At 29.4% G+C, this 25,139-nt stretch overlaps 1 protein-coding gene across 6 annotated transcripts in view; it reads right to left on the bottom strand.

The window, feature by feature from the left end:
- The window catches only part of LOC111038508 (organic cation transporter protein-like), a 58,331-nt gene that overhangs the window by 11,702 nt on the left and 21,490 nt on the right, over positions 1-25,139 (bottom strand). The window contains exon 1 of one of the 6 annotated variants that reach the window (XM_022321643.1): positions 5,492-5,895. The exons of the other annotated variants lie outside the window; for them this stretch is intronic. Within the exon in view, the coding sequence (XP_022177335.1) occupies positions 5,492-5,573 (82 nt within the window). The 5' untranslated portion in view covers positions 5,574-5,895. Of the gene's footprint in view, positions 1-5,491; positions 5,896-25,139 lie in introns of those variants that run through there. 6 annotated transcript variants of the gene reach the window in all.

Below are 25,139 nucleotides of genomic sequence, written 5' to 3'. Positions count from 1 at the left end.
ATAAATTTCAATGCATTAAATTGTGGATGAGAAGTTAAGATAAGTAACATTTTAATGAAAAAACTAATATAATGCAATCAAGCGATGAAACTTATTTGAAAGATTTTCAGTTGAGAAATTTGTATTTTAAATCGCTATAAATAATCATTACGATTACGTAAATTATTAAGTCCTATAAAGACTAACGACGTGTTCACATGTATCCTTGAGATACATTATTGTCCCTGTATAAAATATAATGTATCCAAAACCGCATACATAATACACTATGACTACATGTATATTTATGGAACGTAGTAAGTTGCAATACTTGAAATATAGTAAATAACTTAATTTCTTAATAATTTGATTTATTTATTTTGTGAGTTGTATTTGAATACTTCATTGTTTTAATTTACATATTTTTATTATAATAAAAACACTTTTGAGCTAAGTTACTTTATGATAACTTCGATCCGAACTGGTAGTCATGGTTAAAAACAAATATGTAGTATTATACAATATGTAATATGATAAATATTATACAACATTTAATATTATATAATATATAGTAAACATAATTTATTTCATGATTAATATATTATATTTTCTTTCATATAACATTTGGAAGATAAATTCTCAATAAATTAAAATTACCTATCAATTTTTTAAAACTATCAATTTCTGAAATCGTGGTATTTAATGATAGGAAAAGTAAAACCGAAATAATTGTAATTCCAGCTTACCTTCACTGAAGACAATTAATCCATAAGCATTGGATAGATTATAGTGCACGCAGTTAGAAAAATTTAATAAATAGTAATTGAAAAATCATAAACATACATTTTAAATCTTTAATAATGCATAAGAAATCGTGGTAAGTTAATTTCCGGTAACGTTACTTTATAGTAATTGGCAAAATATCCGATAAGGTCTCTGAACATTGTACATACAAAAGGGTAAAAAATATCTACATGCCAGATACTTATTATGCTAGTATTCAGAAAAGTTCTTTGTGTTTAAATAGTTGCCTATACCCAGTGACAACATTTCTTAGCATACTTATAGACTCAATTTCCCATTGTTAACACAATATCTGATGATTTCGTAATTCAAAAACTCAATTATGATTGGTGTCGACTTACAATATCGATTTTAGTACGATTTTAGTGCCCACAAAGTACAATATGGAATCGCTCTAGGACGTAATCTCGTTGGAGAATTATAACTACAATAGATACCTATATTATATTTGTAGAAGTTATGATTATTCCCTATTTACACCGACGAAATGATAGTTGAAACTGTAAGCTGAGAAAGTGAGGGACATTTCATTAACGATAATCAGCCATATAAACCCATGCTAAATTGTCTAGATGTAAATCAACAATACGCCTTCGTAGTCTGAGTAACAATGCACAATTATCGCGGTGGAGTACGATCGGGTCGCAGGATAAGGACACTTGTACCTCATTATAATAACATCGTTGATTATACTTGGTAAACGATATAAGTATATTGTGTTGTTTGATTTTTTTAAGTTTTAAACTGCAATCGTTTTTTACGATAAACCGTATAAAATGCATATAAACTTGTAACTACATAAACCATACTTTTAGTATTCGCTCCTTTTGCGGCACACGTTTGAACATTTTCACCGAGTTAGTTATGTAAAGCCACATCATGCGTAAAAAAAACCCCGGTTTCAAATATAAAGACTACCGTCTTTTTCAATGAAAATTCCGTTTAGATCATATAACGTCATAGTCATCGTGAGTATGATATCACAACAAACCTGTTGAATATATTTTAATTATAATGTCAAGGCGATAACAATTTTAGACTTTAGGGAAATTTGAATTCAGACCTGCAAAAACTACATACCTTATGACTTACCTATTTAAAATTGTCAGTAGTTTACTAATAAATCACAAACTATTCGAGAGTATATTGGAAATGTATAATATGTAATGATGAATATTATATTTATATGGTAGTATAGTAGCGTTAATACAGAAGCTAAATTGAGTTAAACGATATGTTTACTTCAAGAAATGTTAGATACTATAGGGAGTATAATGTATGGTCGATTCGGAATATTTTATCAATAATTACCATTTTTGAATTCATTTCAATATTTTGTTTACCTTCAAAGGTGTTTATTTATTCAAAGTAAAAATCGAGGAATCATCTAATTTCATTTATTAAATCACTTACGTTTCCGCGTTAAAGACTATAATATGTACATACATGCACACATACATAGATACATTTTAAAATAAAGAAAAAACAAAACGAACTCGTTGCATATGATATATATCGCCTAGAACCAGTAATAGTGCCGATGTGTATATCGACGAATTACATTATGTGCGTTGAGCGTGTAAGACCATTGGGTGAATAATTATCATTTATTAATTTATTACCTACATTAGATATATATATATATATATCATATATATATATATATATATATATATATATATATATATTGTATTTGTTGTGTATAGTACGGATTGGCTTCGAATAATGTATTATTTTCTGCCGACTTGTAACACGACTCCACGCCCCGACAGATACACGACTGCGGATAGCGGGTGAGCACGTTATGCGTGCGTGTGTAGGGAGAAAAAAAAATTAGTCACGTCCTTCGACTTTTGCCACCTTATGAACACAGAGACACATACGAAATAATATTATACGGAACGCGACTACGACGCAACTGTCGCGCGTGTATCGTACGGGTTCGAGGGACAAAAATGTGACAAAAAATAAAAATGTAACAAAATTGTCGGTCGGGGGGGTGTGCAATATACAATAAATCGCGACGGCAGTTATATGGTACGTGGTGTATTGCAGATTTGGAAAATATCGTGTCTGATAAACGTGTACCTAGTGTGTGTGTATATATATATAATGCAACGATATATATATTATATGTTATATCGGAGGCACCTAACGTATACTTTACAGCTGCTCCGAACGCGAAATGCACAGTCGTCTATGCAATAAATTCACTACGTGATGACACGCAGAACAATAATAATTATACAGTAATACAAATTCACTTTCCTCGTATCGTATTGCTTACGACATATATATTTTGAAGAAACTGGTTACGGATTATTTAACACGACCATACAAAATATTATACTATTATTGTTGTTTAAAAATGGAATGAGTAGTAATTGCTTTTTTATATTTTCAATGTTTGAACAACGAAGTACGCGTTTTTACTAATTTCCTTGTATTTGTCTTTCCGTAATTATTTAATACTCATTTAATTGTCAAATAATATTATACAACGTCTAACTCACAATTAATAACTAAATGTTATTATTATAATGGTCGATGATTTCGGCGAGCATCCGTGTTCTGTAATATTGTGTATTATATAGTCACAGTCAGCAAATATAGACACAACGTTTCGTTTTAATTTAAATTAAATTAAGAATGCATCGCTATTATAAATGACGTACTAACATCATCTTTAACATAAAATATTATTCAACTCACATCCAATTTTATTAATCACATCCATTTTCAAATAAGCCCGCGAAGATGTATTATAATAGGTAATCATTGTATCTCGTATATTTTATTGTTGTCTAAAAATTAATATATTTAATATGACGTAGGTATCCAAACACATACTGATCAATTCGATAAAGTTTGTTTTTAAAGATTGGTTTTGAATTTCTTAAGGCCTTCTTAAGTACTGAACGCACGTTTATATTATATCACGTTCGATAATTTATATATACGGTCAAACGGGTTCAAAAGAATCAACACTATTGTACAATATATTATATTCAATTCAAAAACTTATTAAAAAGTACCTAACTTTATAATTTTTAATATCATCGATTGATTTGAGGAAAAAATATCCTGCTCGTCTTATTTAATAATACATAATTACATATAATTACAATTTGTTGATCATCAAATGTTACACCCATCTATTAATTTTTCTATTATGTAATGTAAAAACAGTAAATACATATTTTTTTTGTTATTTTATAACGATATTTTAATGCATCCTCGAATACATTTTTTATTATATTTTTATACCAACGCTTCGATTTGATAATTTATAAACCTCTTTTTTAAATAATAATCTCAGACACATATTCATTAATTCGTATATATCAATTATGTATATACTGTACTGATTTTCCCAAGTATAAAAATTCTTCTTCATAAATGTATAAGACACACAAGACGTAAATTAATATACACAAACCACTAACATACCTACAAATACTGATTATGAAATCATATTGAATCTGTCCTGCAGTATCGATATTATTTCAAATACAAAAAGTATTTCCAAATTTCGATTATAATAATGTACGTGAAGATAATAATATAAGAACGATTAATAACACACCAAATATGGAATATTCTGTTATAGATATTTCAGACAAGATTATAACAATAATATATTGGACAAGTATCAAAAACCAAATTAATAATTTGAAGAAAAAATCACATTTAACATTAAATTTGTATATTTAACCATAAGTTAATAATTCTGCAATTTTGCTATGGTAAAATAAATCATCACTATTGTTTCACAATAAATTTTAACCATCCTTTTTAATCGATGTCCATTGCAATTGGATGCGGTGGAAAAGTGAAATCTCATTGCTAACGTAATAATAAGTACAAGAAAGAAGGCAAGTGGGTTAGCGGTTGCATGCTTATTTCATGTGTTAATTACGCAAGTTTGTATAGATTACTATTATTATTACCATTATCAGTATTTTTTTTTTTACTCTAAAGGGCTATTTCAACAACGCGGGACAACATATTTTGTGTACAACGAAAATTGTTAGTGTTGATACTTCGTCTTGTAACCATATTATCTAACACACAAAATTACATATTATGTTAACCGTAAGAACTAGCAAAAGTCGTTCTCAAGCAATGCACCTTAGGGTATAAAGGACTGGAAGAGGCAAGGTTTAGGAACTTTACTTTTTAATAGTGCTTTTGACTTAATATTTAAATCGATTATTTTCTAAATTGTGATTCGCGTGCGTAAATATTTCAGCAACTTATTTAATATTATTATACTATTAACTTCTTTTTTTTCCGCCGTGTAAATAATATTATAACGTTGATAAATTAATATCATAATGAACTTCTAATTTCCTTCTAATTACAGTAATTAATCATAGCGATACTGTGTTATTTAGATATGATGGACACTAATGATATTTCGTTAAAATAAATAAGTTTAGTCGTATATTTTACTTATCTAAAATCTACAGCACAACTTAGTTCGGTGAGCGAAAGACGATCAATTTGTTTCAAGATAAAAGTACAAATTACGATACGCGCACAGAGCGCGATAACTCATTCCGAGAACTTTTATGCGGTGGATGTAAAGAAGCAAAAATCATAATAATTTACTTACTCGTAAACCGCGGGCGCTGAATCCGAGGTGTTATTTTATTGAATTTTTTTTTTAGTAAGTCGATAAAATAATATAACATTATGTACTCACGTTCTACGGTGTAGTTCTTCGACTGTCTTCTGAATATCTTGGAAAATATTTTATCGATAACAAACGTGGGTATCACCGTCATGTCGACGCGACGATATGACGAGCGATCGGTGTGAGCGAAATAGAATCGATATTATGGACACGACGAGTGCACACTACTGGTCGACAATATTACACCGTCGGTCGATGTGGGTATGCAATATACGTGTGTTTTGTGTGAGCATGTAAAAAATCAGCAACAATAATCGCGTGCGGCGGCCACACGGAACGTGGAAACTTTTTCGAAAACAAAAACCTTTTTCTATTTATTATTTATTATCGCGGGTATAATGATATAGAGGTACGCGCCACACGAGTGTGCGGGATGAAGATTATGGTCTAAGACACGTTTGAATGTGACTGAATAAAGCGGCCGGCGAGTGCACCAATTATTTGGCCGAGAAGAGGACATGCCGCGTGCTTTTACCGGCCGCGTGGTGGGGAACACAACGCGTTTAAAATATAATATATTATTATTATTAGTATTATTAGTATTATTATTATTATTATTATCACATAATATCGTGTGTGTGGGTACCGTGAATTTTGTGCACCGCGTTGTACAACCGCGACGACAACTACTATACGTACCCGTGTCAGTGTTCGGAACGTTCACTAAAAAAATGAACTCGTTCACGTTCACGTTCAGTACTTAAAAAAGGAACTCGTTCGCGTTCACGTTCCTGTTTTTTTCAAACGAACGCGTTCACGTTCACGTTCATTCAAAAAATGAACGCGTTTATTGGGCGTTCATTTAATTTTTTTTCTCAGTAATTAATAATTAAATTTAAATTCGATATCATAGGAACTATAATGGAAAATATTATTATAATATGATTGATTAAAATATTTTAAAAATATATTTTTTAAGTGGTAAATAAATTAAACGTCTTAATAATCGATCAAGTTCATTAAAAATATAAACGTCGTTCACGTTCACGTTCTATTGTAAAAATACGAGTGACGTTCACGTATCGTTCACTATTTATGAACGTGAACGCGTGAACGTGCGTTCATGAACGACGTTCTTTCCAAACACTGACCCGTGTACAATATGAACAATATATAATAATGATGATGATGATGATATTATTATTATTATTATTGTTATTATTATTATTGTCATGTTCTACAACAAAAACACGGTCGCGTGCTTGCGGGCTTTCGATCCCTGGGCTCGCCGAGTCCTTGATGGCCGATCTGCAAGCCGTCGGTGCACCTATATTATGTATAATAATATTACTACTCTGGCGTTCCCGTGTTTTGTGACGAAGAGAAACGGTTTTTGAAAATATACGAATTGCGTCCGACCCCGTGATAACAATAATATTATTACGATATTACGATACCTACCTATTATCAGTGTACGCTCGCATCCCGGCGGCGGGTGCGACGACGATATTTTATGTCGACTCTGTCCCCGCAAAATGTAATTATTGTCATTGTTAAGACACTGAAAACCGTGTTAACCGTGTACGGTACGCGTACTTGAAACTAGTTTAAGACTGCATATATTGTGCTGCTCAAACATTATACTATTATGCCGTGTAATAAACATAATATTACAAGACTATCAAACTACAGCAGACGGGTAAACAAAAAAAACCATAATTCGAATGAAAATGATATTATTATTATTACATTAAAATGTAGTAAATATACCCGTGACTTGTTGTGCGGTAGGTGATGGTGATACGAAAGTGTCAAATGGTCCGGAACGTCAATATAATACTTTATCTGAACTAAAAATAAATTATAAACATTATCCGAATTTAACAGCTTTCCGCGAAGAATAAGTTAAACCTATAAATAACCGAAGTTCGACATTTCTGGTACACATCATCTTTCAGAGAAAAACCAATGACGGCTCCCAAAAAAAACTTTCAACGTCATTAGTTTTTTAAGCCAAATAACAGACACACGTTCAAGTGTAATTGATTTACCAAATATCATTTTCACAAAGACTATATTTCAAATTATTTATATTTTGATCAAAGCATGCGCTTAGAGTTATTAAAGTATTTAGTATCTACTAGAATCTAGTAACTTTAGAGTACTCTCTAGATATATTAATTTTTTATTGAATTAGTTGCCCGACTTTATAGGCGTTAGTCCACATAAAATTAGAAATGTTTTAATAAGTAACAAAATGTAAATTACATTTAAATGATAAAACAATAAAGCCTTCTTTAAACTGTATTATGGAGTGTAATTGTGCGCCGTTATTGATATGTCCATATTTAAATGAGTTTCTTCTACACATTGAAAACCTAAACTTTGTCATGTAAGGTATAGTTAATATACATTATACACATTAAAATATCATATGTAATTAATTATTTATTTAATCAGCTGATTAAGTACTAGATAGTACTTTCTGTAACGTGTGTATGTATATTATATCTATATTATTTCATGAAATAAGATACTTCTCAAAATACTAGTACATCGGTTACTTTTTTTTTTTTGATCTTCATGCTATATGTTTTAAATTAAAGGCACTTTGAATACAAAATTTTAATCAATTATATATTATTATTGTTCAAACAATTATAATATGCACCAATATTATAAATACCTATAATATTATGTTAATTAATTGATTTGTTCCTTCATCGAGCTTCACATAATGCCCAACGATGTATATTTGTATAAAGCAGCGTTTCCCAAACTTTTTCTCTGCCGGACCCCCTTAGAGAAAATAAAAAAGATCGCGGACCCCTAAATAAAAATTTTAATTAAAGCAATAATAAATAATAATACTAAATTGTTTGCTTTATTTTTAAAATTAAATACACATATGTTTATAATGAAAAATTGAATTAATAAAAAAAAATGGATAAATAGATATATTATTTTTATAATAAATAATTAATGCGTTTAATGTGATGGATGGTGTTGTTTCTTTAATACTAAATCTGGTATTTTAGGATCTATATTAGAAAGTTGAATACGTAAATCTGATTCTATATTTAATCGATTTCTATATTTATTTTTAGTGTACACATAAGCTGAAAATCCTTTTTCACAGAGATAAGTTGTTGAAAAAAGCATCAATGGCCTTAGTGCTGAGTCCGATATTTCTGGATAGTCTTGTCTTATACTCAACCAAAAAGAAGACAAAGAAGATTCTTTGAAAACCCTTTTTAAATTAGAATTACTGGATATTTCGATTAATTGATTATCTTGTGTTGTTGTTAAACCAGTTATATCAGGGACATCTGCATTAAAAGGGTCTACTACCCAATTTTTATTTTTGTCAGGAACTGGAAAATATTTTCGAAATGAATGTTTCAAAATTTGGAGGTGTTCAATAATTATATCTTTTGTGTCCTGAGGAAAAACTTCNTCCATAGCTTCAATGTTATCCTCCGTGTGAAAAATATTGTCTTCTTTCCCTTGTAAACTAATATTTAATGAGTTCAGAGAATTAAAAATATCAGCCAAATAGGCCACTGTACAGAGCCATTCAAAATTATTGAAAAGATTTGCATATTTAGTAACTAATCTTAATTGCTTTTCAACGATAACTATTTCAACAATGTATTTATTATCAACAGTATTTCCCATGTAATACGAATATTGCATCATTATTTTCGTTTTATGGATAGGTATACTTTGTATATTTTTAATTTACGTTCGCGGACCCCCTCCGGTATACGTGCGGACCCCTAGGGGTCCGCGGACCACAGTTTGGGAAACGCTGGTATAAAGTATATAACCTATTTACTTTAGTTAACCGTTTTAGAAACGAAGGACGTTTTTCCAACTATACTGTTATAGTATTTTTTTTTTTTATTACTTTTTTAATTTATTCTTCAGGAAAGAGTAGGCTTACTGAACATATTCGTGTGAGGGACCATGAGTTCACAATTTGAAATTCAAATTCATTAAGTAGTTTGATACAATTAAATAAATACATATTTTTGACTATATTCATATAAAATTTTAATGAAGTATATAGTTAAATAATACAATATAAATCTATACAACTTAAATCATCAGTAATTACTAAAATCGTCATCTAATTAATGTAATCAGTAATGCAATAATCTTATACATTTGTTATAGGTATGTCTATATTTTGTTCTTATAGTAGTCAAAGTGTATTTATTTTTTTATGAATCTTGAAACATAAAATATTTCATACTTTTTTAAACAAAATTAAATTAATAATAAAACATAAGCTTCATTTAAAAAAAATTATGTCTAGAATTGTTTGGATATATAATTGTGCCCCGAGGGTATAACTTAGTTTTTTCAACCTATGTGTGAGAAAAGAAAATCTTGAAGTTATATACTGCTATAACAAGATATATGAAAAATATGTTTAATAACATAAACCATGTAAATTATAAAAATAATGCTCAAGTAAAATATGTTATGTACCAATATTATAATGTCTTAACTAATTTTAATTTATTTACTACAAACAATTAGGTAGGTTCACTCTATCTTAGGTGTGTTTTGGGGATGCAGTTTTGAGCAAACTGTAAACTAGTTTAACTAAGAACTAATAGGTATTCAGCTATTAGGCTATTAGGTAATCAGCTAAACTAGTAAGTAGTAACCAACCTGGTCAAAACTGCATCGCCAAGTCACGCCTATTATTGAATAAGAATTAAAATTATTAAAAATAACTAACAAATTTAAATAGGTTTTCCTAGTTTTTATTATTTATACTCAGAAGGTAAATTACATAATATTTTCAGAGTGTATAATTATTATGTAATACTACAATCAGATATATAATTTTTTTTGTTCACCACTTTTTATTTATAATTATTACAATAGTTATACAAAATTTTTTTAATAATTTCAACATAGTATAATTAGTAAGCCATCTACATACGTTTTATGGTTGGTTTATCCACATAAATAATTTATGATGAAATTACTTGTACTGGTACAGGCCACCTATTTTTTTTTATACTTCATCAAATGTTTGAATTATGAGATGTATCTATATTATTAAAATGGTTGTTCTTTGTGCACTTGCATGGTTGTTAAATAAATCAAGTTTATCTCGAGATATTAACATTTTATTGTAGCACACGACTGCAGAAAAAAAAGTCCAAAGTAAATTATTGTAAACTAAAACAGCTTATATTATGAACGTGTTCGGCGAAGAAATATTTGAAACGCTTCTTCAGTTTCAAAAAAATAAACACGCTACGATGGCGTGGGAAATAAATTGTTTAATCGCGATTTTTTTCTCGATAATGGTAAAATGGAAACTTTGCTTTCCAGCGGCAAACTATACGAGTATATATGGCCACTGTACCGAAACAGCGTTTTCGAGTATTGCAGCATCCGATAGTCGTCGGTGAAATTAGGTTTTTTTCTGATGCTTTTCGTTTATGAGCCTAAATAATAATATTACGAGCTTTAACTGCGGCCGTGCAGCTAAAGGCCGGGAAATGCCACGCACACTGGGCCCAAACGATTCAGCTGATTTCCAGAACAGCCACGGGCGGCCATATCGTATAATATTTTGCTGGCACCGAGTCAGCCCGACGCCGTTCGAGTACCTATAAAACGCGCTATTATAATATCGAACAATATATGTATATGATATATGTATGCATTATATTGCAAACGGCAGACCCATTTGGAGCATAAAATACTGTCCTTGGCCGGCTACGCGTACGTATAACATAATATATCCTTATGGAATCCGTAACCGTATGAATATTATAAACCGTATGGACAACTCTAATATTCAATGCGTACATTCGAATGATTAAACGTTTCCACGAGACGTGCGCACTTTCAAATTTAAATTTATGTGCGCTGCACTGCAGTGTATATTATATATGGGTAAATAATATCGTACACTTTACATTAAGTGAGCGATATTATAGGGTTCTAAATTCGTCGGGCGTTTTTTATTTTATTTTTTTTTTTTTTTACTTCGAATTATTAAACGTAGATAATATCATATTATTATTCTGATTCGATTAAAAACTAAGTCGGTTGGCACAATTATTTTTTTCGCGAGCTGTCACATAATCAGCTTCTAATAAATTTTTAATGAAATTTATTCTCGTAACATTCATTGCTAATGACCCATCATTAGCGTTAAATTACATTGAAATATTGAACGATCTAGTTTATTCAAATATGCACCTACTTTAAATATTCCACTTTTGAAACTCCGCTAATTTTATTCTTTTAAAAAATAAGTGAATTTATAAAATATTAAAATCAATAATAATCACGTGGATATTATATTTTATGGCATTAGTGTAATTATAATATCATTATATCAAATTGAAACTAAGTATTGTTAAGGTCAGTTGTTAACCGATTACTTTTAAGTGTTAATAAATTATAAGGTAAGTACTCCATGGATGAGTATTTAAAAAAATATTAAAAAACAATATTTAACACACAGTTTAAAAAAAAAGAGTTTGTTCACGAATGAACGATAACTATAATATAAATTATTAGTAGCATTTATAGTATACAAAATCCTTACAATATTACAACTTTTTATGAATACGCATGTTATGGGAGGACCTACGTAGTATCTACTATTTGAAGATATAAAACATTTTTTTTATTTAAAATAATTTAAAATACTAAATTAAAATTTAGGCTGTTGTGTTATTTTTTTTTTTTAAATGGGTTGTTTTGCTTTTAATACAGATTAATATCCTCATAAAATATATCGGATTTCGACATTGACATTTATAATTAATTCGACTGTCTTACCAAAATTATACAAATCACTTAAACTGTCTTTATTTGACGGATTTCCGTCGGACGAAAATGTTTACGGTCAACAGGAAAATATTACAGGTACACATCCGTATCGTAAATTGATAGTTTAATCCAATTTCCAAACCAGTCGTATTGTTACGAGCATTAAACGAGCTGGCCATGCGGAAATGAAAAAAAAAACGAATTGATGATAGCCTTGACAGTAGACATATTGGATAACACATTGGGTCCGCTATGATTCTTAAATATTTTACCGATAGTCGACTTCATTGTGTTCAACTTATAAATAAATGTTGTTCAACTTTTTACTGTTTAGATCAGCAGTGTGGCTAAACAAAAACACGTATGGTTTTAGACTTTATGTTTTTTATTTTATTATTATTTGGATAGCTTTATGCTCGGGCGTTTGACAGGAGGACGCGATGACTAATATTTTTTGAAATCAGCTGACCGTGGTTCTATTTTAGACTCTCCAATAATTACAGACTATCGTAATCATGACAATCAAAAAATATTTTGTCACACGTGGAGTATACGAAAAATGGACACCGAAGAACACTGAACACCCACAGCGTGAAAGTCGTACTGGATTTCTTCTCTTCGTTAACAATTTTAAGAGAAGAGAAAAATAATATTTACGAAAACCAATTACATAATAAGTTACGCTTAGTTACATTGTATTGCCAAATTAGATGATTTTTGTAAAAATATTTTATCTCGAAAATGCACGTTTGAATTTTGTAAAGCGTCTTTGTTTTGAAATGTTTTACTCTCAAATTAAATTTTGTTTGATATTAATTCGATATATTCAACAATTACTCAATTATAGGTAAGCAAATCAATGATTTTTAAACCAAGCAAGCGAATGATTATGAAAGTATTGGTAACCGACGAGTAGAGTAATTTGGTATCCATAGTAGTACTTACAAATAAAAAAATATAGTTCCAATACAAGATGTAATAGATATTAACACTATAATCATACTAATACAATTATAACGTTAAGCTTCGTTGAGATTAATAGTAGAATAACGTGTGTTTAAAATCATTAATGCATAATTGTATCACAACTCGCCCTAATCTGTTTTCATTAATTATTATGCTTACGGATATGAAATAGAAAAAAAATGCATAGTTATTTTACACACGAGTAGTTACGTCAACCATTTAAGTTTAATAATTAACACTTTTTACTGCATGATTTTTAATTATAAAATAAAATAATATAATTTCAATTTAATGGACAGTGGTTAATATTGTAGACTAGTTAGGAAGACTTGGAGTGCAATAATTAAACACGTCATAAAATTTCCCATAAACCTAAATCCCACATATTTTTTTTTTAGTTTGTTGTAATAGATGCTTTGTTTTACACTTCTACCACGTGCTAACCACGAAGCGTAACATAGCTCAGATCCCACAACGAGATTATTTAACGGGAAAGGTTGAAAACAAATTACCCTCAAATTAACCCCCGTCCAATAAGTTTCCTTTTAACAAATAATCTAATTACTGTCTTAGTAATTCTACTGATGAGGATCGATTTTCTTTTCTACAAAAATGTATAATCCACATTTTTGTATGCTTTTATATGGTATTTAATTGAATTACGTTGTTAGCTATAGACACCAAAATGAAATTGAAATTAATTATAGCAACTACAGTAGCGGCATATTTTTTACCTTTCCAAAACCATAACCGATTATATTTGTATTAAAAAAATTTTTGAAAAATACATACAACGTGACAGTGTAAGGCAGTGGACACTTATTACGACTGTTAAAAATTGTGTTGTAATATCATTAGACGTTTTAAAGTAAATTCCTCATACAAAAAAAATTATTATTATAGATTTAGGTAAGGGTTTTAGTTATTTTTAAAAATAACTATAAAAAAAATTGATTTAAAATACATGCTGTAATTTTAAAACAATAACATTTACAAATACAAGCAGTTTAAAATATAATTTAATAAATAACTCTACTTTTAGATTGTTATGGCGTGTAGTCCCTATTTACTGTTTAATGTAATGATAACAAAATTGAAGTCAAAAAGCTCACACGAAATAAAATATGTGGGTGCTTAGGTACCTAACGTTCAAGTTGTCATTGAGTATTCATTTTTTTTAAAGTGAACTTATTTATGTAAATATTTAATACGTATATTATAGGTAAGTACCCACTTATAAATATGTAATGCAGCTCGGCTAACTTTTTGTCGCCCACCATACCCAAATACTGACCGAGCATCAGGGCCAAAGATCGGTCATTGTTTTGACACAGCAATTATAATAATATGTTAAGGACTTTTCGATCATATACCGTATTAGAGAACCTAAGCGCTTTTGAGTTTATATGGATTGACAGGCTGTTTTATAATTTATGGTTTTCTATTCTTCTACAATATTATGATCAGTTGTGTCTGCGCTTGACTGCCAACAGGTCACGGATAAATGTGTCGCACACTAAGTCTGAAAATGGTGTTAGACACCTCGATTTTTCTCACCTAGGTGCTCAGGTGTCGGGAGTACATCTACTAGATGAAATCAAGGTTTTCAATCACTAAACAAACGCCTGCGGCTAATCAATAACGTTCAAATGCATTTTTAAGCATCGACACAAGGATCTTATTATTAGTTTAATCATTAAACAAACAATTATTTAAATTATCAAACAATATTATATCCATAATATATCGTACATCCAATAGAATATTTTCCTTAACTAATTTTTGAACATAATATCGATATGGATAATACATGCATTCTACTAACTTTTTGTTGTTTTTTAAATCATGATTATTCTTAAAAAACATAAAAAACCATCAATTTATTATATTTTGCTATCTATATAGTCATAGATTTATTATGAGACCCGATAAATGCATAAATACTTATAAATGTCAATATTTAAATTATTTTTAATCACATTTTTTTTAAATCTCGTCATTAATTTTTAGAAACATATTTTAATTGTATATTTTATTCTTTTCGTGTACTCACATTAATGTAAGCAAAATAATAAATTAATTCTCTTAATTTACATGAAGTGTACTTCCATTGTAGTTAATTGTATACAAAATAAATCTAATGTTTAAGTACAACTCTGATTTAAGTTTTCATTAGAACGCTTTCCGATTATAAACCATACTGAATATTATATCAAAATATAGAAACTCAATTTTTATCTATGACCTAGTTTTTTTAATTCTATATATTTCAATACAGATATGTAAAAACTATAAATTATCATAGTAATTATCAAAGTATATTATTAACACTGAACTCTTTTTCAATATCAAAGTCATTCAAATGTTCAAGTGCATTAAAAATTAACAATATTTGATATCCGAAATCACTTACCTACTTATATTATGGTATACACAAAATATAGATAATCAATTTAATACGATTGTATTGAATATAAATATTTCATTGGAGCCTACATGAACAACAGATGAATCGTAGGGGGGCTAATCGAGAACATTTCCGACGTACTAGAAGTTAACCCCCTATGGTTACAATGCCAAAAATGTTGGAAAAAAATAAACAGTTCGAAGTTCCGGTAAAGTGGTGTTTCAAAACAGGACACCTGTAGAGATAAAATCATTGAAAAAATCCTTTAACCCATAATTGTTTTGTTATACTTTTTCTCAGTTCAACAGTTAAACACAATTTTCATTATTTCGGCATAGCTATTTTCTCTGGAATACGCATAAATGGTATACTATACATCATCTGCACACATACACACACACGAACGAGCACACAAACACAACATTTAAACTATTAAAAAAAATATAAAGTTGATTAAACCTAAAACCTACTATTGAGAATTTAAAAATATAACATATTGCATCATACAAAGTATTTTTAATACAGATTGATTAGGTATTACGATAACTACTGCGTGTAAAAGAAAAAAAAATTACATAAATCGTGTTAGTTTTAAATTTTCAAGAGCATAAAAATTTATAATTATTTTTTTCGTATATTATCATACAATTGAAATCTCTTAAAATATTCAATTAATTCGTTTATTAAATGATGTAATATTGATCGGATTACTTAATATAATATATGTATATCCAGCCGATTGCCGAGAGACAATGTAATTTACGTTGTGATATTATATCGAGGCGTATACACACAAATTAGTTTATAATTTTGGGATTACTGACCTTGAAACCAGTAAAACTGTACATTATATCAAAATGAAGTATGATAAATTAGTAGTTTTTTTTTTTTTAAACGAACTGATTTATCTGCGTTGATATTTTAATGCATCGTAACAGTCCGTATTTTGTAATTTTTTTCTTCTTGTGCATGATATATTTAAATTGTAATAAACATCTCATTCTACATCATTGGCATATTTAATATAAATATGTTGAATGTTCTTTTATATTTAGGAACGTAATAATAATCCTACTAGAAAATTTCAACCAGTGTGGCAATTTTATTAACCCAACTTCTTTATTTTAATAATTTGTTTATAGAGTATAACATTGTTAAGCATTTTTAAACATACCTTTAGACACAAAATATAATAATAATACGCTATGATAAATATTATTATATTGACAGACAACCGAAAATCCAGTTAAATTATATTCACAAACTATCTTGGTAAATAGGCATGATATACCTATAGACACTAGGTACATATTAAAAAATGATAATAATAATAATAACACAAATATCAGTCGACTTGTGGTGTTGCCTATGTAGTTAATATACCATAATTTTATAATAAATAGTGATTGATTGGGAAGGTGCACAAATGTTTATATCAGGATTACAAATGAGTAAAAATGGAATAAAAATTGTTGGTTTAATATTTTTGGGGATTTTCAAATATGGTCTAATATAAAGGACCTAAAAAAAACTGTGTATAGACTGATATAGGTAATAGGTACTTATTGACTATATTTTACAGTGTTTTAACATTACAATATCATACTCTGTCTGCACGTGTGTAATAATTCTGTTGTGGCTTCGTATTTCCACAGCCCTACGGCCTTATTGGAAATTATGTTTACCTGCTATAGTGCAGTGTCAACGATATAGAAAGTGGTGGAGATTTATTATAGCTGGTCCTGGGTTGTTTAGCAAATGGAACCATTACAATAAATAAACGCGTGATGTGTATGTGCAATGCCCGGGCGGGTATTAACCGCGAATGGTGATAAATTCAATTAAATTGAAATCCAGTCAAATCTGGTGACTAATTAGCTAATTACATTTACACAGTCTTCCATTGCGATGCATGTGTCACTTTTACAACAATCACCGAGGAGCCTAATGCGCATGAATATCGGTTTGTTCTTGCTGTTACCGAATAGCCTTATGATCGACCCCGCCCCGAGTTCCGTGGTATATTCTGATGTACAGTGGTTATATATCATAATAGGTAGATCCCTACCGCCGTACCTACACCTCTCGACGTGATCTATCAGACTTGGTATTTTCATTTTTTTTTTTTTAACTATTTGCAAAATTATAAACATTATCCGTTCAAGTAAAATAAACGATACGCAAGCATAAATCTGCAGAGTTTGATCGTTTACCAGATTTTAGTAAGTACCTACAACACAGTTTATGCATTTTATAATGGATTAAATTGGCACAGGTAACAGAGTTGTAAATAAAGTAAACAAGCCACGTCTAATTCAGCACTTGCACTATCTTCTATCCAAGTGTATATCATTATTATTTTCATGCTCGAGGTAAAATGTATATGTACGATAACATCTAAAAAGGAAATGAACCTCAGATGTTTGGAACGTAATTTATTTATTTTTGGACATTTTTTTTTTACCCTTTCAATCGTTTTTTTTTCTTTCTGTGCAATTGACAAATCGAGACGGAATACTGCTGCAGAGACACGGATCGAAGGCCTAGTGACACTTCAATGTACGTCGTCGCTCGTCCGTTCACGGTTATAACAGTCGGAACCTTTCACCGGCAGTATCCGTTAATGGATTCGCCGAGCAAATATGTTCGCCGCCCGCGCACGATCAATCATAATAATAATATAACAACAACATAACACTGCAGCAGTATTCTAGTACCTACGGTAATAAATGTGATCCAAATAATAATAATAATAATAATATATAGGTAACGAAAGAAAATATTGTAACAATATTATCAGCGGGCGATACACGCGCGGTTTGTCCATCGGCTGTGCCGGATTGAAAAACCAGATGGCCCCTTCGGGTAATTTTCAGGCCGTTGTCACAATACATAATATAGTGAAATGAACGTTCGAGGACGTTACATTCTTAATCCAATTACGCTGCATACGTACAATGTACCGTATTGTCCGACGAGGATGCATAACAAATAATGTTTCCAGACACGAGAATTCGTCGATACGGAAGTTAAATGTGACAGTGCATGCCTCTGGGCCAAAGTGTAGACGATCGTTTTTTATGTGGGGTGTAGTATTATACATATATAAGTATCACATACCCATAGTATTATTATCGTGTTAATTTACGTAATAAAAATAATACCATAACAACTACACAAGCATAATATAATAAATGGACATGTCATATTATATTGTTTTTGTATGAACAATCTTATGGTCGTATCGAAGGACACTATTAATGCCGAAAGTACATAATTTTCAACTCAATAACCGTGATACGAGTTCGAGAGAAAGACATTATCTATTATGGTGTATGCATATTAATGATATTATTATACATGTATGTACTCTAAGTCAATAACAATTGAAATGGGTTCTGTGAATTTATTTTATGTTATAATGTACTATACAAGCACTAAAAAGTTACTTGTTTTTAATTATTATCAAAACCAGAGGCAGCAAAATATTCTAAAGCATAATTAATATCCTTCACTATACTTCCGCGACGTTAATATAGATGGAAATGGGCCCAGTTAAGTTGGTTCCAAGAATCTAAACCTCCAAACAATGTCCATGATCCTTGGCTTTGATGGGTAAGAATATTGTGGGTGAACCTCCCATAGCCTTAATGGCAGAGTTTTCGAGTATACTATACCAATCCCTTACCCTAAGTACCCTCTTTCATTTATAGAAATGCGCACAAACGAACCAATACGAAACGTACTATGCTACGATATCTAGACTCTCTGATATTAAAGCCCGAAAACTTTTGAAAATTCAGTAGTGCCATTTTCGTAATTAACACATGCACATATAAGTACCAATATGGGAATAAAAATAAAAAATTTAAGCTTTACAAACATATTACAAATTAGTAAATCTCAAATCATATTAAAACTAGGTATCTATACATACTTGATATTTTTGTTATGTAACATGCTTTCGTACAGAACAAAATCATCCACATTGTCGGTGCAGGAAACTGGTAATATATAATTATTTAAATTCTTTGTTAGTTTTTGTCGGAAAGTACATTTTTTCCTCATCCACGATTACAGACACTGTTCTCTCGAGCATATCGCAAAAAAAAATATATGCATATTTCATACTTTTAATTTCACATTCTATGTGACGTTTGGTAAAAATCATATATTTTAAAACAATAACTTAATGACAAAAAAAAACTAATTTACAACATGAATTGCTCTTTTATATTAATATCATACTATTTAAATAAATCAGTATACATTTTAGCAAATAAATCCCATAAAGGTTTAAAAAAAAATGTTTTATGCATTGAACAATTTTAAATTATACATGAAAAAATCATTAAAATACATACATTTGTCTTTATTTGTCTTCTTTAAGTTCTACTGGGTGATTTTATTAACATTTAGTTCAAAAAGTATTAACGTTTTTGAAAATATATTTTTTACTTAGTTTGAAGTCATTACAAAACAATATTTATGAATAAAAATTTAATTATTTACTATTTGTATCGTTATCATTTTAAAGTTTTTTACTTTTTTTAATGGTATCATCCATTTTTAATTTTATATTCCAGAGGAGAATATTTTTCTGTGGATTTCAAATGAATATTTTATATGTTATAACTATTTAAAGTTTAAATGAGTAGAGTAGTCAGTAGTAGACAATCGCTTTTTTTGGGATACACTTTTACAGTTTTGCCACACCACTCTTCTCAACTTAACTCTGAGTACTTATAAGTTATAGAATATAATATTATATATGCATACATTTTTTATTTCATATGTCAGAGCAGAATATTTTTTTGAAAATTCAGATTTATAAGGATCGAATTTAAAAAGGGAATTTAATTATGTATACCATATAACTAATTAACCACTCATTCGTGTTAAAAACAATTAAACAATTTTAAATGTTCATTAAATTATTCTGCTACGACATATTAAACTGAAAATGTAGGTTTACTATTATCAAGTATGTTTAAAAGTGAAAACTTATAACATAAGATTTATAATGATAAAAATAGTACATAATTTATTTTCAAAATTTTGTATTGTGATAATTTCAAATTATGAAAATAAAATGTTGTCAAAATCTTTAAAACATTCAGTGGATTTGATTGTTTAGAAGTACAGTTAATTTAACCATTCTGTATAGATTTTACGTATTTTTCACTTAATCACCTTGTAGCTGTTTCTTTTCTATTTTTACTTACTAGTTACTACCTACTTATATTACAATAAACCAATAACTAATGCCTCATTTGTGTTTCTGTAAAATACACTATTCGATTCTATTCTGTTCTAGTTATTTCTCAAGCTGCCATATTCCAGCACAATCACCTTAATCGAGCGTTTTTACAATTCATTTAAAAATTGAATTCTACATTTCAGACAATTTTCCCATCTCATTATATTATTATTAATACTTCATTATAATTTATTTATTCGTGGTAAAAGTTATTTTGAGTATTTTTAATTAAAGTTTAATTTAGACTAAAAAACTTAGATCTCATTGGAGCTGCTTGTCACCAGACGATGCGAAAGTTTCGACAAAAGTTTAATGATATATGTAGTATTTTAAGAACTTAAAATTAATATAGTGACGGTAGCTCACGATTTATAGCCCAGCCTACATAACTTACTTATCTCATTTTTATTACAAACTGTGTACAAAACTATAAAAACTATCAACAATCAATTTGGAGCCATTGATGAGATTATCACTTAGTAAGACGTAATTTATTGATATAACACAAATACCTATCTACTACTTAATATACTAAATAATAAACGCGCTTACTACTATTGATAGTACTATCCACTACTATATACTTAAATTATTATAAGATATGGCAAATCGTCGTCATACAGTTCTTTTGGACATGGAAATTGCCTATTTATCTGTTTTAATATCTAGTACAAAACATTGTATAATATAAATATGACCTTAATCCATAATACTAATTGTATGTTACTGATAATGAATATATTAAGAGAAAAGAGAATGTCATTTATAACACTTGTGTTTTTCTTACAGTCCAAAAACATAGTTCAACTAATCATATAACCTCCTTAAATACATGTTACAAACTATTTATTCTATTTCAAATCGAATTGAAAAAAAATGATTGAATCTACTTAATATGAATAAAATAAAATTGTATGTAGGGAATTTACATCATACTAATTCGACGTTAATAAACACAAATAATAATATATATTAGATGATTATCATTTTAATTACCCACTTTCCATGAAGCAAATTAAATCTAGTTTATTGTCAATTATACTATATTTTCTACATGGTAATAATTTAATTAATAAATTATTAACTCTACATATACTAGTACTATTGCAATGTGATCACCCTACGATCATAGTAGACAGGTAGTAAAAAAAGTACTTTACCACAATATTATCGTCATGTCTCATATTCTCATAATATACCATTTCTTATTATCTCACATCAACACTTGCTTATTTCCGTATTTCCAACATTTTTCTAGTTATAAGTAATAATTATTGTTGAGGGTTGATATTCCGAGGAATGAAGAATTGCGTCGTCTATGAGCCAAAAAATTGTAATTCATAAATGTATTTGTAGGTGCCTACGCAAGTTATAGGTGCTATTAATATGTTTGTGAGTGATAATATATTATTGACCGTAATTGTCATAAAAGGAAAAGCTATAGTATTAACGTGCAGTGATGTAAAGAAAAATTAACCAAAACAAAGACCTATCCAATATTAATATTGCTAAATTGGATGGAATGTACCTATTATACCTATTACCTATGTTATACAAGTTCGCAAATTAACACCATCGTGAACGTCGAGACGGTAATTGGTATATTTATAAATGAATGATAGTGTTTAACTGGTGAAATATTGAATAGATATTCATCAGTGTGTGCGTGTGCAGACTAATAGAAGTACTATAATCAAGCCAATAACCAACATGATCATTTGATCTATCTTCATACAAATCGTAAGTATTTTCATTTCAAGTACTTCAGGATAAAAATTTTTTTTTTAATAGTTTGCCTACGGTGTTACGAAAACGCTAGTTGTGTAGGTAGGCACTAGGCACCTACCTACTTCATCTTACTGATTTACTAATTACTAGATTTTTATCTATAAACACGGATTATCCCAAGCGTGCTGTCCTTTATTGCGATTATTTTTGTTGGGAAACTAAATAACAATAAATTTCTTCTTTTTCATTTCTTTTTTGTAAATATATATATATTTATAAATATACATACATACTATATATACTATATTAAAACGAAATTGTTCAGGAAGTTCTAAATAAATTAGTTTTTTATTTACAAAAAATACCAACGTTTTTTCTCCTGAAACGGCTGAAACTCAATTGTCGATTATTCATTTCGAAATCCTAATGTTTTTCTCGGGAACATTTAAATACATAAAGTAGGTAATTGCTTTTTTATTCGACTATTCATTACTTTACAAAGCAACACAATATTCAAAACCGTAAACGAGCACCAATCATAAATACAATGAAAGAATGCTTAACTTAAATATAATATACACCCTGCGTGGCAGTGCAAAATTGTCCATTGTCCACTACCTATTTAAAAATAATCTGATCTAACCTACAGTGTGCCTGGGTTCACAAAATGTTTATATTATCATTTTCTGTACATAATGTTAATGTATCATCAAAATAATTTAAAGTCTTTTGAGCCAAATATTATAGAGTATAGACATTTGACAGTTTCTATTATTTTTAGTTTGTTTCTTCAAATATCAATATAAAAATTTTCAGATGGATCAAAAAGTTTGAAAATGAAATACAAGATTAATAAGTTTTTTTGCATCATTTACAAAAATATCAAAATATTCTTTTATGAGCAATATTGATTTGAATTTTGACAAAATACTTCAAAACCACAAAAATGTACAAATTATTTTTTAGTTGGATATTTCCGAAAATGTTTGTTATATACTTATATGTCTAGGATTTAAAAATTGCCTATCTTTTTAATAATGACACTCAATGGATAAAATTTAATACGTAATAGATGAAGTAATAAAGTTTTGAGTCCACGTATTCATCAAGCCAATAGTTTAAAATTTTAATATAACACGAACCTGCATTGCATTTAATTAAAACGCGACCGATACCGATTTTGAAATGAATTCCACCGATATCCAGTGATTTTCACTAGTGTTTTCGTTTAATATGTAGTGTATTTATCGATCGAATCCTATTTTCTAGTACCCATAGATTACGTTTATACTCATATGGCATCTGTGCAATATTTGCAGGGGAGTTGCAGTTTGATTGTGAGCTCAGCTTCGTCAAAAGTTGTCGAATCCGTACAAAATTCTCAAGTAGTTTGATCATCCCCCAGAATACGATGTATAATAAAACCGTTTGTAAATGACGTCTACGTTCTACTCCTCGCACTCTCCTCTGAAGTTTTCCTTAAAATTGCACCTATGGCGCTGACGTAAACACCGTTCCGTATCCGTTTATTGAAAAGAAAAAATTATAATATTGCAAAATCAGTATTTGACTATAGGCAAAAATAACGGCTATTACGACTCGTGGACAGTCAGTCGACCGCCGCCGGTGAGTGTCATGAACCAACAGCCGACCGACCGTTGGTCGGAAAAGCGATAGATGGCCCCAGTACCGGCCACGAAGACCGGTGGAATCGGAATACGGCCGACAGCCAAATTCGGAAGATCGTTTTGACCATACGACCACTTCCGATGCCCGATGCTGACGTCCGGTTTCCCAACGTCGAGTACACAGTGGCCCGACTTAGAGAGCGAAAAAACTTGCACGATTTTCACCGATAATTTACAGCACACGACGTGCAGTCATAATGCGGCTAAATACGAACGAAAGTTACTCGTTGTCGCAATAATATAATATTGTACTGGGTATTGATAATTTTGCAGATGTGTGCATATTGTGTTTCATAATAAAAATAATAATAACCTCCGTGACATCTGTACCGTTACGATGATATGACAATTTATTATTAATTAATAATTATTACAATATGTTATACAATATAATATAACCTGTTAAAAATAATTTATTATACAACTCATTTGGTTTTTTACTAAATATTAAACTGGACACTCCGATCTATGGTTAGATGTAATTGACATTTTATTATGTCTCTCGAATCCTAGTAGGCACAGTTAAACGAAATTCAGAACATAATAAATGAGTTTATTCCACAGTATCTGACAATCACAGTATCTGTATTCATATATTATACAGTTATACACATAATTCATATAAATTATTCAGATATCGGCGAACGTTTCAAAAGAAATTCTAAATAGTAAATATAGATTTATTTGTGGATTTTGAATAAAATTCCCATTAAAATATCTACTGTAATAAAGTTAAGTAGAAATGTGATATGAATAATTGTAATCAATAAATTTAAATAGAATTTTAGATTAAAGTTTACTTTTCAAAATATATTTGTGGAAAAGGAAATTTATAATTTAAAAAAAAATGTT

This window comes from Myzus persicae, unplaced genomic scaffold, assembly GCF_001856785.1.
Source record: "Myzus persicae strain clone G006 unplaced genomic scaffold, MPER_G0061.0, whole genome shotgun sequence".
In the NCBI taxonomy this organism is placed as follows: Eukaryota; Metazoa; Arthropoda; class Insecta; order Hemiptera; family Aphididae; genus Myzus; species Myzus persicae.
This window is presented reverse-complemented; position numbering and strand designations above follow the sequence as displayed.